A 19027-nucleotide genomic window follows, 5' to 3' on the forward strand; every position below is an offset into this window, starting at 1 on the left:
GGCCCGAGGGCGACGTGACGGAGGAGGGTCAGGATTCAGGGCATGGTGGATAACCCTTCGAATCCGAGCAGAGATGGTATTCCTGGTGACCCTCCTCTTTGTCCTGCCTGTGCTCACAAACAAAGCTCGCACATGAGGACGGACTGCAGCCGTTCTCTTCAAGTAGTACCTTAGACACCTCACTGGGCATAGTAGCAGCTGGTCTGGATCGTTTGTTACAGAACGGAGACTCGCGATCCTGAAAGAGTCGAACCGAGGATCCGGCACTCCAGGATTCTGAGTCTTGGCAACAAACTCAGGGACGAACCTGAACGTTACCTCCCCCCATCCCCTTGAATGGGCGATGTCGTACGAGAGACCATGAAGTTCACTACCTCGCTTGGCCGAGGCCAAGGCGAGTAGGAAAGCCGTCTTCCAAGACAGGTGGCGATCGGAGGCCTGGCGTAATGGCTCGAAGGGAGGTCTCTTGAGAGACCTGAGGACTCGAACCACGTTCCAAGGAGGGGGTCTCACTTCCAACAGGGGGCAGGTAAGCTCATAGCTACGTATGAGTAAAGAGAGTTCTAGCGATGAAGAAATATCCACGCCCTTCAATCTGAAGGCCAAGCTTAAGGCTGAGCGATAGCCTTTCAATGCCGAGACAGAAAGGCGCATTTCTTCTCGCAGATACACAAGGAAGTCCGCTATTGCTGGAATAGTGGCATCGAGTGGAGAGATACCCTTTCCACGACACCAACCACAAAAGACTCTCCACTTCGCTTGGTAGACTCCCGCAGAGGACCTTCGCAGGTGCCGAGACATTCTCTCCGCAACCTGTTGCGAAAAGCCTCTCTCCGCGAGGAAACGCTGGATAGTCTCCAGGCGTGAAGCCGAAGCGAGGCTACGGCCCTGTGAGGGACACCGGAGTGGGGTTGTCTGAGAAGCTCATGTCGTGGAGGAAGCTCCCTTGGGAGTTCCGTCAGGAGTTGCAGAAGGTCCGGAAACCATTCCGCGTGATGCCATAGCGGAGCTACTAGAGTCATGGAACAGTTGACCGAAAGTCTGGTCCTGTTGAGCACCCTTCTCATCAGACAGAATGGTGGGAAGGCGTACACGTCGATGTTGTCCCACCGTTGCTGGAAAGCATCTTGCCAGAGTGCCTTGGGGTCCGGGACTGGTGAGCAGTACAGGGGCAGCTTGAAGTTCAAGGCTGTCGCGAACAAGTCCACCGTCGGGGAACCCCACAAAGTCAGGACTTTGTTGGCTATCTGAGGATCCAAAGACCACTCGGTACTCACTATCTGCGAAGCCCTGCTCAGACTGTCGGCGAGCACATTCCTCTTGCCAGGAATGAAGCGAGCTGATAGTGTTATCGAGTGGGTTTCGGTCCACCTCAGAGTCTCTATTGCAAGATGGGATAGCTGTTGCGAAAAAGTGCCTCCCTGCTTGTTGATATAAGCCACTACCGTGGTGTTGTCGCTCATCACCACCACGGAGTGACCCGCCAGGAACCGTTGGAACTGTTGAAGGGCCAGAAAGACGGCCTTCAATTCTAGCAGGTTGATGTGTAGGCACTTTTCTGATTCTGACCAAAAGGCCTGAGGCCCTCTGGTTCAGAACGTGCGCCCCCCACCCTTCTTTTGACGCGTCCGAAAACAGAGTCAATTCCGGGGGGAAACGAGAAGACTCACTCCCTTTCGCAGGTTCTCGTCGGCCAGCCACCACCGCAAGTCCGTCTGTTCCAGAGACCCCATTGGGATCAGAATGTCCGGGGAATCGGATCCTTGATTCCACCGGGACTTGAGCCGCCATTGAAGGGATCTCATCCTGAGGCGGCTGTTTGGAACCAGACGGGCCAGGGAGGATAGGTGGCCTAAGAGACGCAATCACGATTGGGCGGGGAGTTCTTTTCGCCTGAGGAAAAGTTCCGCCACCCTCCTCAGCCTTGCTATCCGGTCGTCTGATGGAAAGGCTTTATGGAGATTGGTGTCTATTAGCATGCCTAGATAAACCAGTCGTTGGGACGGCTGCAGAGAGGACTTCTCGAGGTTTACCACGATCCCCAGATCCTGGCAAAGATCTGAAGCCTGTCTCGGTGTCGAAGAAGGGTCGACTCCGAGTCTGCTAGGATCAACCAATCGTCTAGGTAACGAAGGAGACGAAGGCCGTTCCTGTACGCCCAAGTCGAAATCAGGGTGAACACTGGTGAACACCTGAGGAGCTGTGGAGAGACCGAAACACAGCACCTTGAACTGGTAGATCTTGTTGTCTAGGCAGAATCTCAGGTACTTCCTGGAAGACGGATGGATTGGGATCTGGAAGTACGCATCCTTTAGATCCAGTGTACACATGAAGTCTTGTGGTCTCACCGCAAGTCTGACCGTGTCTGCTGTCTCCATGCTGAACCGGGTTTGTTTGACAAACCTGTTCAGAGCCGAGAGATCGATGACGGGTCTCCAGCCTCCAGTAGCCTTCTTTACAAGAAAGAGTCGACTGAAGAAGCCTGGAGAGCCGTCCACGACCTCCTGGAGAGCACCCTTCTCGAACATGGTCTCGACTTCGGCCTGAAGGGCCAGCCCCTTTGCCGATCCCATGGCATAGGAGCTCAATGACACTGGATTCGCTGTCAGGGGAGGTTGAGATGACGTGAACGGGACGCGATAACCTTGGCCGATCACTGAGACCGTCCAAGCATCGGCCCCGTGATGTTGCCACCTGCGGACGCAACACTGAAGGCATCCCCCCACAGGTGGACACGCAGGGGGACTGCCACCCCTAGGGCTTGCAGCCGTGGCTGCTACCCCTAGAAGTCTTGCCTCCCCTGGAGGACTTACCGCCCCTCTTGACCTTGGCTGGAAAGGGCTGGGGCTTAGACACCACTTTCTTAGCTGCCGGTGCCTGTTTGGGAGCCTTACGAGGCTGTTGCTGCTGTTGTGGCGGGGCTGGAGGCCTATAGGGCCGAGTTGTAAGGGCCCTGTGGAGGAGGGAGTCCGTGCTGGATTTCCTCCACCTCTCAGCCGTTCGCTCCAAGTCTTGAGGCTCAAATAGGCTCTCCCCCAGGAGGGAGGCATGTCGGAGCCTATACACATCTACGGCGGGGACCTTCGGATGGAATCTCTCGGACACAGCATCGCGACGCTTCAACACCGAGTTGGCCCACAGGGTGGTAACCTGGTGCGCCAAAAACTCGATGGAGCGGGTGCCCGAGAGCAAGAAGGTCTCTAGGGCCTTCCTATTGGTCTCCTTGGACAAGTCCTCCGATCGCAATAGGATGCCCAGAGATCCTAACCAGAAGTCCAGCCACGAAGTGGCCTGCATGGCACACTTAGCGACCTTCTCGTGGTTATGGATCTCTGCCGCCGAGAACGACACCTGCTGGGCAGAGAGTTTCTCCAAGGGAACTCCCTTCGCCAGCTCCTCCACAGAGTGATGGAGAGGAAGAGCGAGGTTGTGCTCACCCAGGATCTCGAAATACCTCCTCTGCTGAAGGCGAGGAGGAGGGATGAGTTTGTTCCCGGCAGTGGAACGACTGGAGGAGGCAAGAAGTGCGAGCTGAGCATTGGCCCTAGCTCTGGCACTCTTCAGCCCCCGAGACCAGGGCAGAGCTGCACTGGTCTTAGGGGCCTTCCAAACGTCAAACACTTCATCCAGAATCGTGTCTTTGCCTTATCAGGCTTAGGACCTGCCAGAAGGCATGTTCGGACTCTTGCTGTTCTCCTCCCTGCGGGCTGGCAGCTAACTCTCCTGCCCCAGGAATCTCTTCCTGGGGTGATACGTGGACATTCCCCTGGGTAGTCGTGGGTTCCTGACGAATCCTTGCAGAGGATTTAGGGATGGTCTTGGAATCCTTGGGTTCCCTCCTGGGAGGGATACAGGATCCCAACAACGAGGTTCGAGGGGCCCCTTCCTCACGAGACGATTCTCCTGCCTGAAGCGAAGTCTCCCCCCTTGGTGCCGAGGGGAAGACTACCGCCCCACTGGACTCACCTGAGGACGGAAAAGCCTCGTCCACGGGAGAAGGAGAGAGTACTCGTGCAGGAGAGGGGACCATCGAGACCGACCTCTTGGGAACCAACTTCGCCCTGGGGGAAGTCACCACGAAGTCCACTCCTCTCTTTCTCTTCAGCGTAGGAGAGACAGCCGCTGGTTTGTTGCCCTGGCCGGCGAGTGCTGGTTTCATAACCCTCACTAACGCCCGTGCCAGCGGACCAAACCAAGTCTGCTGCTCCAAGGACACAGAGTCCGAAATCCTCGCTAAGGTGAAAGGGATCGGGCGATCCTTTGGAGTGAACACGACGGTACCTGCCTGAAAAGAAGGTGGGGAAGAATGCCGTACTGACCTGTCTTCGTCCTGCACTACCAACCTGTGCTTGGATGGAGGTGATCCCGAGTGCCGTCTAGGAGCACGCGTCCCTGCTGCTACCACCGGCTGTGGAATTCGCCGCGAACTATGGTCGCGCGAGGGCGAACGGTCGCGCAAAGGCGAATGGTCGCGCGGGCGCATAGGCGAGCGGTCGCGCGGGCGCGCAGGCGAGTGGGCGTGAGGGTGGGCAGGTAAATGAACACGTGTCCGAGGCGACGAACGCAAGCGATGGCGCGACGGCGAGGGATCGTGCTGCCGCGTAGGTGAAGAAGATCGCTGGCGATAATGACCGCGTGATGGTAAGCGATGGCGAGCAGCATGTGTAGGTGAATGATCGCGTGATAGGGTGCGATGGTGATCAGCATCCGCAAGAGGGGGATCGTTCAGGGTTGTGCGATGAGGAGCAGCATGCATAAGCGGGCGATCGTGCAGGGTTGTGCGATGGCGAGCAGCATGCGCAGGTGAATGATCGCGTGAAAGGGTGCGATGGTGATCAGCATCCGCAGGAGGGCGATCGTTCAGGGTTGTGCGATGAGGAGCAGCATGCATAAGCGGGCGATCGTGCAGGGTTGTGCGATGGCGAGCAGCATGCGCAGGAGAATGATCACGTGAAAGGGTGCGATGGTGATCAGCATCCGCAGGAGGGCGATCGTTCAGGGTTGTGCGATGAGGAGCAGCATGCGTAAGCGGGCGATCGTGCAGGGTTGTGCGATGGCGACCAGCATGCGCAGGTGAATGATCGCGTGAAATGGTGCGATGGTGATCAGCATCCGCAGGAGGGCGATCGTTCAGGGTAGTGCGATGAGGAGCAGCATGCGTAAGCGGGCGATCATGCAGGGTCGTGCGATGGCGAGCAGCATGTGTAGGTGATCGCTGGCGAGCTGGTGATCGCTGGCGAGCAGAAGGTCGACGCGTGTCCTGTGAGAGGACAGGTTGTGCGGAGCGTTCACGAACAGGAACGGGAAGATCGCTGGCGCGTTGGCGAACATGTGTTTCTGACACACGCGCAGCAGGATGTTGCGTAGCCACAGGACCAGGTGGATGGTGAGCAGGGAGTTCAGCAGGAACTAAAGGGTGGTCAGAGACCGCAGGGCGATGGTCCTCAAATGAGCGCTGACGCTCGGAAGAGAGCTGACGAGCAGGAGAGCGCTGGCGAGGGGGGCGAACATCAGGAGAGAGCCGACGAGCAGGTGAGCGTCGGCGAGCAGGAGAGTCTTGGCGAGCAGGAGATCGTCGACGAGCAGGAGATCGCTGGCGAGCAGGAGAGCGCTTGTGCGCTAGCCCTGCTCGCGTAAGGGAAGAATCCCTTAGCCCCGAAGGGACTGTTGCCCGTCGGGTGACGAGTTCTCCAGAAGGCGAAGATCCGGCAGGAGATGGTGAGCGGTCTGCAGAGAGGTTCAAGGAGGGCGGAGCAGTCGGTTGAGGCTGACAAGGAGAGTCCCCCCCGGAGGACGAAGACCCAAAAAGGCGCCTCTTAGTCCCCCTGTAAGGGGAAGGGAGGCCCTTGTGGTGTAGAGGGCGGTGAGCCTTACGGCGGAGGCGGCCTCGGGGGAGATCGTCGGGACCATCGGTCCTCCGAAGGGGAGTCTCCGTCAAAACACTTCCCTCAGAAGGAAGCTGGGCAGCAGTCGAGACCGAAGGACTCACTTCCCCCTTCGAAGGATGCACGGAAGGAGGAGGAGAGCCTTGAGCACCATCACCAGCAACAGCACCTGCGTCGGAAGGCCCAGCCACGTCGGAGGCCTCTGTCACCACGATGTCGACAATAGACAGAGGGTCTACCTCCGCTACCACCGGCGACTGTTTAACAGCGGCCCCCAACGAGACAAGATCAATAAGAGCGACCCTGGAGGGCAAGCCCTTAAGCCCCAGGGACGACCAAATCTGTAAAAGATCATCACTGGATAAGGCATTATTATCAATAACCTCCCCCGGAGGAGGAGGGGGAACCGCCTCGCTATGGGAGGCGACGCCCTCTCCCCCCACCGAAGGTAGGGAAACAGAACAAGGGCCTGCGCTCCCACTCGGACGACTCTCCTTAGGAGGCGGACGAGGGGGAGCTTCGGAGGAGGTTTGGGCGGCGGAAGAAGAGTCCCGAGAACCTTCCTCCTTCAAGGCTAACCCCGGAGGAGAACGGTCTCTCTTGGACTTCTTCTTACGCCGACGGCCAAACCTCTCCCACTGGGAGGCAGACCACTCCCTGCACTCACGGCACATGTTATCCTGGTCGCACCGTCGGCCCCGACATTGAGGGCAGAGGGTGTGAGGATCCGTAATAACGTCCGACATGAAAGTCCCACAAGGACGGCCGGCAACTCCAGGGCATGTACGCATAGTAAATAAAAGAAAATAACTGAAGGTCAACTTCCAACCAATCACACAAGCTGAAAAGAAAAAGCAGAAAATTAAAGGCTGTCACGAAGGCGATGAACAGACACGTCTGATCACCGCCGAGCCAAAAGTGAAGTGAAGCAAGTCACCGGTGTGTGGAGGGGGGAGGGGTAGCAAGCTACCCTTCCCCACCCCCCCGCTAACTAGCGCGAGGGTAATTAACCCTCGTTAAAAACTATTGGCTCGTCATTTCAGCTGCGCTAAAAGTAATACCCACCCTTTGTAAATAGCGTGGTTTGTATTTCGGTTACGGAACAATAAAAATTTTAATAAAACAAGAGGAAAAAAAATAAGATAGAACAGTGTGCCCTAGTATAGCCTCAAGCAAGAGAACCCAAAACAGCAGAAGACCATGGTACAAAGGCTATTGCCCTACCCAAGATTAGAGAACAATGGTTTGATTTTGGAGTGTCCTTCTCCTAGAAGAGCTGCTTACCATAGCTAAGGAGTCCCTTCTACCCTTACCAAGAGGAGAGCGGCCACTGAACAATTACAATGCAGTAGTAAACCTTTTGGGTGAAGAAGAATTGTATGGTAATCTCAGTGTTGTCAGGTGTATGAAGACAGAGGAGAATATGTAAATAACAGGCCAGACCATTCGGTGTATGTGTAGGCATATTGAAAAGGAACCGTAACCAGAGAGAAGAATCCAAAGTAGTTTTGTCTGGCCAGTCAAAGGACACCATAACTCTCTAGTAGTAGTGTCTCAATGAGTGACTAGTGCCCTGGCCAACCTACTACCTAAAACTCACATAGAAGTTCTAGATAAATGTTGCTGGGGTGTATGTATGTATAGCGGCCACCTGCATGTATGATTACAGCTAACTTAGAATACGGCAGTGTAAGGGTTATTGCAGGGGGGCGTAAGTAGGTAAGGACAAGGCTTGTAGGTTAGGATACGGGGAAAAGTTGAGGTTAGTTGATGACTATTTTGGTTTTATTTTACAAGAACACTATGTTCCCCACATGATTTTAAACAGCATACAGTATATCAATTAGTCATTACTAGTTCATTAGGTTTCACGATTAAATCTGAGGCAGTTGGTCAAAATAAAAAATGACAAATTCGGAGATAATTTGTATTTTTCCTAACCATACAAACCTTAGCTATTTACATTGGGTTTACTTTCGGCATAGCTGAAATTGACGAGCCAATAGATTTTAACGAAGGTTAACTACCCCCGCGCTGGTTAGCGGGGGTAGGGGAAGGGGTAGCTTGCTACCCCTCCCCCCCCACCCACCGGTGATTTGTCTCACTTCATTTAAAGGTACGACTTGACTTGGGGGACAGGGCTGGCGGGCAAATAAGTGTAAATAGCTAAGGTTTGTATGGTTAGGAAAAATACAAATTATCTCCGAATTTGTCATTTGTTCCATAACTGAAATACAAACCACGCTATTTACATTGGGTGACTTACCCCTTAGGAAGGGGGGAAAGTCCCCAGCCTTACTGGCTTTGGCTTTACCCGGGGACTCCGACTCCAAGTGAGTAGCACTCGAGAAAAGGAGTCCCTGCACCTCACAAGTTCCTTCCTCCGCAAGGAACGTGTGGCCTACGTACGTTGTGTGTGGAGGAAAGAGAGTGACTCATCCTAAGAAGTTGACCTTCAGTATGTTCCCAATACCACCTCGTCAGGGTATGGGGGACGCGACAGTATTAAGCTTAATACTAGGAACACAAGGGAGCATGGTTTACCTGCAGAGGTTGAGGTCAGCTATGCGGAGACCAGGATGCTGCTTTCCCCAAGAGAGGGGAGGATGAAGAAAGAAGTAAGGGCCAGACATACTCTTTCATTCACACAGACTAAAACCGGGTAACAACGCCCTCAACCTACTGCTACTTGTCCATCAAGGAGTCTGAGGTTAGACCAGCTGTTGTGCAGCCACCACGGGGCAGATAGAAAATGTATCGAGGCTCCTGTGGGTCACGTCCTGCAGGTAGTGGGCTGTGAAGGTCGTTTGACGCTTCCAGACCCCAGCTTGAAGCACCTGCGTCACAGAGAAGTTTCTCTTGAAAGCCAGGGACGTAGTGATGCCCCTGACGTCGTGTGCCCTAGGGCAACTGACGGAGGAGGGTCCGGATTCAAGGCGTGGTGGATGACCCTTCGAATCCAAGCCGGGATAGTGTTCTTGGTGACCCTCCTCCTCGTCCTGCCTGTACTAACAAACAATGCTTGCATGCGAGGATGAACTGCAGCTGTCCTCTTCAAGTAACGCCTCAGACTCCTCACTGGGCATAATAGCAGATGATCTGGGTCGCTTGTTACAGAACGGAGTCTCGTGACCCTGAAAGAGTCGAACCGTGGGTCCGGCACTCCAGGGTTCTGAGTCTTGGCAACAAACTCAGGGACGAACCTGAACGTTACCTCCCCCCATCCCCTTGAATGGGCGATGTCGTACGAGAGACCATGAAGTTCACTAACTCGTTTGGCAGAGGCCAACGCGAGTAGGAAAGCCGTCTTCCAAGTCAGGTGGCGATCAGAGGCCTGGCGTAATGGTTCGAAGGGAGGTCTCTTAAGGGACCTGGGAACCCGAACCACGTTCCATGGAGAAGGTCTAACTTCCGACTGAGGGCAGGTAAGCTCATAGCTACGTATGAGTAGAGAGAGTTCCAGCGAGGAAGAAATGTCCAATCCTTTCAGCCTAAAAGCCAGGCTTAAGGCTGAGCAATAGCCTTTCCCCGCCGAGACCGAAAGGCGCATTTCCTCCCGCAAATAAACGAGAAACTCCGCTATTGCTGGAATAGTGGCATCGAGTGGAGAGATACCCCTCCCACGACACCAACCACATTAGACTTTCCACTTCGCCTGGTAGACTCCCGCAGAGGACTTTCGCAGGTGCCGAGACATTCTCTCCGCAACCTGTTGCGAAAAGCTTCACTCCGTGAGGAGACGCTGGATAGTCTCCAGGCGTGAAGCCGAAGCGAGGCTACGGCTTTGTGGAAGATGTTGCAGTGTGGCTGTCTGAGTAGCTCGTGTCGTGGGGGATGCTCTCTCGGGAGCTCCGTCAGGAGCTGCAGAAGGTCCGGGAACCATTCCGCGTGATGCCATAGCGGAGCTATCAGAGTCATAGACAGGTTGACCGATAGTCTGGTCCTGTTGAGCACCCTTCTCATCAGACAGAACGGTGGGAAGGTGTACACGTCGATGTTGTCCCACCGTTGTTGGAAAGCATCTTGCCAGAGAGCCTTGGGGTCCGAGACTAGGGAGCAGTACAGGGGCAGCTTGAAATTCAAGGCTGTCGCGAACAAATCCACCGTCGGGGAACCCCACAAAGTCAGGACTTTGTTGGCTATCTGAGGATCCAAAGACCACTTGGTACTCACTATCTGCGAAGCCCTGCTCAGACTGTCGGCGAGCACATTCCTCTTGCCAGGAATGAAGCGAGCTGATAGTGTTATCGAGTGGACTTCGGTCCACCTCAGAATCTCTACTGCAAGATGGGATAGCTGTTGTGAAAAAGTACCTCCCTGCTTGTTGATATAAGCCACTACCGTGGTGTTGTCGCTCATCACCACCACGGAGTGACCCGCCAGGGTCTGTTGGAACTGTTGAAGAGCCAGGAATACGGCCTTCATCTCTAGCAGGTTGATGTGCAGGTACTGTACTTTTCTGATTCTGACCAAAGGCCTGAGGTCCTCTGGTTCGGAATGTGAGCCCCCACCCTTCTTTTGACACGTCCGAAAACAGCATCAATTCCGGGGGAGGACGAGAAGATCCACTCCCTTTCGCAGGTTCTCGTCGACCAGCCACCACCGCAGGTCCGCCTGTTCCGAGGGTCCTATCGGGACCAGAAAGTCCGGGGAATTGGATCCTTGACTCCACCGGGACTTGAGCCGCCGTTGCAGGGATCTCATCCTGAGACGGCCGTTTGGAACCAGATGGACCAGGAAGGCTAGGTGACCTAAAAGACGCAACCACGATTGGGCTGGAAGCTCTTCCCGCCTGAGGAAGGGCTCTGCCACCCTCCTCATCCTTGCTATCCTGTCGTCTGATGGAAAGGCTTTGTGGAGATTGGTGTCTAACAACATGCCTAGATAAACCAGTCGCTGGGACGGCTGCAGAGAGGACTTCTCGAGATTTACCATGATCCCCAGATCTTGGCAAAGTCCCAGGAGCCTGTCTCGGTGTCGAAGAAAGGTCGACTCCGAGTCTGCCAGGATCAGCCAGTCGTCCAGATATCGGAGGAGACAGATGCCATTCCTGTGCGCCCAAGACGAAATCAGGGTAAACACTCTGGTGAACACCTGAGGTGCTATGGAGAGACCGAAGCACAGCACTTTGAACTGGTAGGTCTTGCTGTCTAGGCTGAATCTCAAGTACTTCCTGGAAGACGGATGGATTGGGATCTGGAAGTACGTGTCCGCTGTCTCCATGCTGAACGGAGTTTGCTTGACAAACTTGTTCAGAGCTGAGAAGTCGATGACAGGTCTCCAGCCTCCAGACGCCTTCTTTACAAGAAAGAGTCGACTGAAGAAGCCTGGGGAGCCGTCGACGACCTCCTGGAGAGCACCCTTCTTGAGCATGGTCTCGACTTCTGCCCGAAGGGCTAGCCCCTTTGCCGATCCCATGGCACAGGAGCTCAACGACACTGGATTCGCTGTCAGGGGAGGTTGAGATGTCGTGAATGGGACGCGATAACCTTGGCCGATCACGGAGACCGTCCAAGAATCGGCCCCATGTTGCTGCCACCTGTGCACGCAACTTTGAAGGCATCCCCCCACAGGTGGACACGCGGGGGGACTGCCACTCCTACCGTTTACGGCCGCAGCCGCTCCCTCTAGGAGTCTTGCTTCCCCTGGAGGACTTACCGCCACTCTTGTCCTTGGCAGGAAAGGGCTGGGGCTCAGACACCACTTTCTTAGCTGCCGGCGCCTGCTTCGGTGTCCTGCGAGGCTGTTGCTGCGGAGCTGGAGGCTTGTAGGGCCGAGATGCAAGGGCCCTTTGGAGGAGGGAGTCCTGGCTAGACTTCCTCTACCTCTCAGCTGTGCGTTCCATATCTTGGGGCTCAAACAAACTTCCCCCAAGGATGGAGGAGTGTCTGAGCCTGCAGACATCCACGCCGGGGACCTTCGGGTGGATCTTCTCGGTCACCGCATCACGACGCTTCAGCACCGAGTTGGCCCACAGGTTGGTAACCTGGTGTGACAGGAACTCGATGGAGCGAGTGCTCGAGAGGAGGAAGGTCTCCAGGGCCTTCCTATTGCTCTCCATAGACAGATCCTCGGAGCGCAATAAGATGCCCAGAGAACCCAGCCAGACATCCAGCCACAAGTGGCCTGCATGGCACACTTCACGACCTCCTGGCTCAGGATCTCCGACGCCGAGAATGTCACCTGCTGGCCGGAGAGCTTCTCAAGTGGAACTCCCCTAGTAAACTCTTCCACCAAATGGTGGAGGGGAAGAGCGAGGCTAGACTCCCCCATGATCTCAAAATACCTACTCTGCTGTAGACGACGAGGTGGGAGGAGTCTGTTCCCGGCAGAGGAACGACTGGAGGAGGCGAGGTCTGCGAGCTGAGCGTTGGCCCTGTCTCTGGCACTCTTCACCCCCTGGGACCAGGGCAGGGCCGCACTGGCCTTTGGGGGCTTCTAAGTTCCATAGACCTGATCCAGGACCGTGTCCTTGCACTCATGAGGGGCGATCTCCGGGTTCTTGAACCTGTTGAGCTGCCTCATCAGGCCCAAGACCTGCCAGAAGGCATGCTCAGACTCGTGCTGCTCTCCTCCCTGCGGACTGGCAGCTAAGTCTCCTGTCCCCGGAAGCTCTTCCTGGGGAGACACGTGGACGTTCTCCCAGAGTCTGGCTGGTTCCTGACGAATTCGCGAAAAGGACTTCGGAATTGTCTTGGAGTCCTTGGGTTCCCTCCTGGGTGGGATACAAGACTCCAGCAAAGAGGTCTGGAGGGTACCTTCCACGCGAGACGATTCCCCTTCACGAGGAGGAGACTCCCCCCTTGGTGCCGAGGGAGAGACCGCCGCCTCGCTGGATTCTCCTGAGGACGGATAGGCCTTGTCCACAGGAGAAGGAGAAAACGACTGCGAAGGGGATGGAGCCTTCCTGGCGGACTTCTTAGGAACCAACTTCTCCCTGGGAGAAGTCACCACGAAGTCCACTCCTCTCCTTCTCTTCAGCGGGGGGGAGGCCGTCGTTGGCTTGAGTCCTAGATCGGCGAGTGCTGGCTTCATAGCCTTCATTAATGCCCGCATCAGAGGACCAAACCAGGACTGCCGAGATACAGACACAGAGTCCGTAATTCTAGCTGGAGGGAAGGGGATCGCCTGACCCTTCGGAATGGACGCAACTGGGCCTACCTGCAAAAAAGAAGAAGAAAGTTGCCTTGACCTCTCCGACAATTCTTCCTTGTCCTGCGAGAGAGACCTGCGATTGCGCGGAGGTGATCCTGACTGCAACCTGGAAACACGCGTCCCTAATGCCGCCACGAGCTGCGGAACCCGACGAGAACGGGGGTCGCCCTGGCGCTCCACGGGGGAGTTTCCAATGGATCGCGCGCAAGGGGCTGCTGGAGCGCGGGCGCGTATTCGCGCGGAGATAAACGAGCGCGGGAGCGATTGCGAGCGGGCGAGTGGGCGCACGGGAGCGATCGCAAGCGGGAGAGTGGGCGCGCGGGCGAGCTGGCGAGTGGGCGCGTTGGCAAGGGAACGCGTTGGCGCGTGGGCGAAGGAACGCGCGGGAGCACAGGAGATCGCTGAGGGCCAGGAGAAAAGTACAGAGCAGGGGAACGATGGTGTCCTGGAGACCTGTGATGCGTGAGAGAGCGATGGCGAGTCGGCGAACGACCGCGCGTGGGCGAGCTGATCGCAAAAGACCTATGTCTGTCAAGATCCGGGTGGCACTAACGGGTAGGAGAGCGCTTGCGCGCAGGCGAAGGATCGCGCGGGCAGTTAGGAGATCGCCGGGACTCAGGGGAACGCTGACGCGCTGGAGATCGCTGACGCGCAGGAGATCGCTGACGCGTTGGAGATCGCTGACGCGCTGGAGATCGCTGGCGCGCAGGAAGACGACGCTTAGATTGCTGCACAGGAGCAAGAGGAGCGACGCGCAAAGGCGAACGCTCGCGAATGGGCTCAGGATGGGAAGGCGCGTGGGCGTGCCGGAACTCTGGATGTACGCGCAGGAGACCGTGCGGGTTGCTGCGCAGGAGAAGGATGACGAGCAGGAACGCGTGGGCGAGGAGGAGTTAAATCCTTGCCCGCGTCCAGATCCGGAGATCTAGGGCGCGTGGGCGCGCAGGCCGCGTATCAGGAACTGGATGCGCAGGTGCGCGCTGACGAGCAGATCTTGTCCGCTCAGGTGACCGTTGGCGCGCTGGGCGCGTAACAGGAACAGGAGGTTGTATGTTGTCCGCAGGAGAGCACTGGCGAGCAGGGGACCGTTGCCCATCAGGAGAGTGCTGGCGATCAGGGGAGCGCTGACGAACAGGAGAGCGCTGGCGAGGTCAGTCAGGAGACTGCAAAGATGGAGAGCGCTTACGCGCTACTGCGCGTAGGAGAGCGCGCAGGGGAACCCTGACGCGCAAGGGAAGCCCCCACACCGTGGGAGACATCCCTTTTCCCCGAAGGGACCGGTGCCCGTCGACTGACGAGTTCAGGAGTCTGCTGGCCATCTGCGCAGGAGGTGGAAGGTCTGGCAGGAGTAGGAGATCGCGAACGATCCCCGGAGAGATCTAAGGACGCGGCTGCTACAGTCTGCTCCTGGCGAGGAGGATCCTCATCGGAGGACGGAGGAGGAGATGACTCGAAGAGGCGCCTCTTGACACCCTTATAGGGAGACGGGAGGCCCCTGCGACGAAGAGGACGACGAGCCTTATGGCGAAGGCGGCCACGAGGGAGGTTATCAGGATCGTCGGTCCTCCGAAGAGGAGTCTCAGTCAGAGCGCTCCCCCGAGGGGGAGACGTAGCCACAGGAGAGACTGTGGGACCCACCTCCCCCTTCGAAGGATGTTCGGAAAGGGGAGGACAGCCTTCAGCAACGTCAGCAACATCAGGAACCGCAGAGGTTTGACCAGACCCGTCGGAAGCCTCTGCCACCACGACGTCGACGATAGACAGAGGATCTACCTCTGCTATCACCGGCGACTGCTTGACAGCGGCCCCCAACTGAATAAGGTCAAACATGGCTTCCTTGGAGGGCAGGCCCTTGAGCCCCAAGGAAGCCCAAAGCTGAAAAAGATCATCATTAGAGACAGAGTTATCAACGTTATCAAAACCCTTCCCCGGGGGAGGAGGGGGAGCCGCCCCGCTATGGGAGGCGACGCCCTCTCCCGCACCCCGAGTTCGGGAAACAGAACAAGGGTCTGCGCTACCACTCGGAGGCCTCTCATGAGAGGCCGGACGAGTGGGAGCTTCAGAGGAGGTTTGGGCGGCGGAAGAAGAGTCCCTAGAGCCTTCCTCCTTCAAGGCAGCCCCTGAAGAAGAACAGTCTTTTTTGGATTCTTACGCCGGCGGGCAAACCTCTCCCACTAGGAGGCAGACCACTCCCTACACTCACTGCACGTATTTTCCCTGTTACACCGTCGGCTTTGACACTGCGGGCAAAGGGTGTGAGGATCGGTATCCACCGCCAACATGAAGGTACCGCAAGGGCGGCCGGCGATCCCAGGGCACTTGCGCATGATGAATACCAAAGGGCGAGGCCAACTTCCAAAAAACACAGCTGAGGAAAAGCAAAGAAAAAGATTAAGGCTGTCAACAACGAGGACGATAGACAGACACGTCTGCACATCGTCCGAGCCAAAAGTGAAGTGAGACAAATCACCGGTGTGTGGGGGGGAGGGGTAGCAAGCTACCCCTTCCCCTACCCCCGCTAACTAGCACGGGGGTAGTTAACCCTCGTTAAAATCTATTGGCTCGTCAATTTCAGCTACGCCGAAAGTAAACCCAATGTAAATAGCGTGGTTTGTATTTCGGTTACGGAACAAATGTTGATTCGCCCACCTCTCTGAAATTTTTCCAAGTCCGCTTTTGATCCGCACCATGACACGGGTAGCTCCTGCTTAGTTTCCAAACTTTCCCGATAGATAGAGCCCGTGTCATCCCATGCTAAGAATCATTCATTTTTACAATTTAATGCTGTCCCATTAATATACATTCTTACGCCTCTGTTAAGTTTGTAGTTGGTTGGGACACGTCCTTTACAGTGGCATTTGATACTGCTATAAAAATTATCATGAATAGTTAGGTAGAGGAAAAGTTGTTATATTGCGGCGCTCCGTTCGCCTATCAGCTGGTGGCACAAGCCTGAACATTTATTGATGTTCGGACTTATGTTTTCGCTAATCCCGACAATCTACATTCTTAACCCCTTGGTAAGATTGTAGTTCGTTATGCCGAACACTAATTTGTTATATATACAATATAACCAAAGGTTAGGTTAGCCAACATCTAGTTAAGATGTTTCAGTAGATTAAGCCAGTGTCAAACAATCCACCCGAACTAACCTTTCGTTTCAGTGCGCTTGTAGGCCTACTTTTGTTTGCCACGTGATTTAAAAATGTTTAATATCCCCTGTGACCCAAGACTGACCTGACCATGAAGTTGGCCTTTCCAATGCTAACTGCCGTAATGGACAGACAGGTTCCCTATAGTTTTTCTTTGAGCGGTGTGGTTAAGTTTATTACTCATATAGATCAGCTTGATGCATTGAGGACATTAGGGTTTTTAGACCTACAAGACTTAGCAACTATGAATATTAAGGTAATCCTGAGTAACTTTTTTATTATTACAATGTGGTTAAGATATAATTTAGAGTGCTGCCCATCTTATAAAAATTTACCCTTTTTTATTATTACATTGTGGTTGGGATATAATTTAAGGTGCTGCCCATCGCTTTTTTTTTGTGTAGGAGAGAGACCTAGGAAGGGGGTTTGGGGGCTTACCCCCGGCTAGGGGTTGTGACCTGGGAACTAGTAGGTTAGGATAGGTGGGTTTGTGATGTTTTTATGATAGTGATAGTGTCTGGAGGGTCGCAGGGGGGCGTTAGCCCGCCCCCCTGTTAGGTCATTAGGAAGGTAAGGACACGGGGTGCTACTATAGTGTGAGGTCTACCGCCATATGTCGCCTACCCAGGTGGAGGGTGAGGTCTACCGCGTGACCAGCGTCTCAGAGCCCCGCACCTGGAACATGTGAACTGCCCAAATCCATCAAAAACGTGACCTGTCCACGTGACCTGCCCATATATAAGGAAGCAAATGGATCTCCTAAATCAGTTTTTCCCTCAGCCTAAAAAGAGATATCAGCATTCTACAGTGAAACACCAGCAACAGGAGCACACACACGCAGGCAATTGAGCGATCGTAGTTGGACGCTAAAACGATGATTCTGAAGAGATTAATGAGAGGTGTTGGTCGTCAGCTGTTCCAGTCTCATCTTGATCTTTTTTGCTGGAAGGTGATGAGAAAAAATTTCCAACGATCTATTTGTGTCATTCTTACAGGATGTTCGAAATGTGTATCGCTAGAATAAATGTATGGAAATATATGATAACCTGTTTAATGTACGAAGTATATCGCTAGAATAAATGTTTGGAAATATATGATAACCTGTTTGATATACGAAGTGTATCGCTAGAATAAATGCATGGAAATATATGATAACCTGTTTGATGTACGAAGAGTGTATCGCTAGAATAAATGTATGGAAATATATGATAACATGTTTATTTTTACTTATATTCCTTTTTTTAAAGTAATTAGAAATCCAATTATCTATTTAAGTCATTTTTAATATATGTTTAAATTAAGTGTTTATTGCTTAAACAAATGTATGAAATGTTTTGTCTATGAGGGACGAATAATTTAGCGGTAGACCTCACGCTATAGTACTAACAGGAGGTAGACCTCACGCTATAGTAGCACCGGACACGGATTGTAGGTCAGGTTAGGGGGGGGGAAGTTTGGGTTAGTTGTTATCCATTTTTCCCGCAGGTTTCTGACATTTATGCGTGAAGTGGCCCTAGTATGTAGATTATTGGCACAGGCCTTTACAAATTTAGTGAATTCATTATTTCTTTCTGTTAAACTTCCCGTGAAAAAGTCAATTAGTGACATTTTTCACTGTATTTCCTGACAATCGCAACACTGTCCTAGTATGTAGTACGTTGGGACAAGCATTTACAAAACTGGTGAATTCATTATTTCATCCTGTTAAACTTCCCGTGAAAAATTTGATTGGTGACGATTTTTACTCTATTGTCTGACGATCGCGACCCTGTCCTAGTATGTGAACTTGAATGTTTTAAAGGGTGGTTGGAGAATCGATTCCTATAGCGGCAAAAAGCTATGAATAGCTATTTCCTGGTGGGGGGGGGGTGCAAACATGCCCTTTTTCTTGTTTTCCATATAATAGGTGTTTTAGTGTGAAATAGTGTTTTTTTGGGGGGGGCTAGAGTTTGGAGTCCAATAGCTCATAAACTGTTATTTGCTGCAGGTTTAAACCATCATAAATGTTCAAAACACCATTTCCTGGCGGGGGGGGGGGCTAAACATGCCCTTATTCTCGTGTTCTCCAAATAATAGCTGTTTTTGTGTGAGATATTGGTTCTTCAGGGGGCTGGGGTTAGGAGTCCAATAGCTCAAGATCGCTTATTTGCCGCCGGTTTAACCCATCAGAAACGTTCAAAACACCTATAATTACAGCGTTTTCTCTCTTTTGACAAAAATCATATTGTTTTCTTAGAAAAAAAATTACCTCCATTTTTTAATGCACAAGGGAGGAACTGCCGCTGACATACAAAGGCTCCGTTGGCTGTAAATCATTACTAATACCCCTGTAAGTTAACATAGAATTGTTATTAATAATATTACAACTTAAGACTGGCCAGATAGAAAATGGCTCAAGAAAGGCTAAATTTTCGTTCCTAACTTACGGTAACCAAGGGTTTAACTATACTTACCAGTAATTCACACGACAGAAAAGTAGGTTATTCATTTATCTAAATAAGTTTATGTAACTTGCAGTCGTTAATTTTCTTAAAACACTTAAATTTTGGTAGGATACAGCTACGCAATCGAGTCCGTTTAAGTTCTTTTAGTTCCGTCTAGTATCGTAATCTTGGGTCGTAACCTTTGCAACGGCCACCCTCTGTTGTCTTTCTTGGTTTAGCTTTCATTATTATTATTATTATTATTATTATTATTATTATTATTATTATTATTATTATTATTATTATTATTATTATTATTATTATTTTTGTTGTTGTTGTTGTTGTTGTTGTTGTTAAAGTTGGAAAAGTAGGATGCTCTTAGCCCAAGGGTTCCAACAGGAAAAATAGCCCA

The 19027-nt window shown here is 53.2% G+C and overlaps 1 protein-coding gene across 1 annotated transcript in view; it reads right to left on the reverse strand.

The window, feature by feature from the left end:
• LOC137620771 (T-cell activation inhibitor, mitochondrial-like) overlaps positions 1–18792 on the reverse strand; it is a 177822-nt gene extending 159030 nt beyond the window's left edge. The window contains exon 1 of the mRNA XM_068351192.1: positions 18646–18792. Coding sequence (XP_068207293.1) covers positions 18646–18680 — 35 coding nt within the window. The 5' untranslated portion in view covers positions 18681–18792. The remainder of the gene's footprint in view (positions 1–18645) is intronic.
• Positions 18793–19027: the final 235 nt, after the last annotated feature.

Source organism: Palaemon carinicauda, chromosome 27 (assembly GCF_036898095.1).
Source record: "Palaemon carinicauda isolate YSFRI2023 chromosome 27, ASM3689809v2, whole genome shotgun sequence".
NCBI lineage: Eukaryota > Metazoa > Arthropoda > Malacostraca > Decapoda > Palaemonidae > Palaemon > Palaemon carinicauda.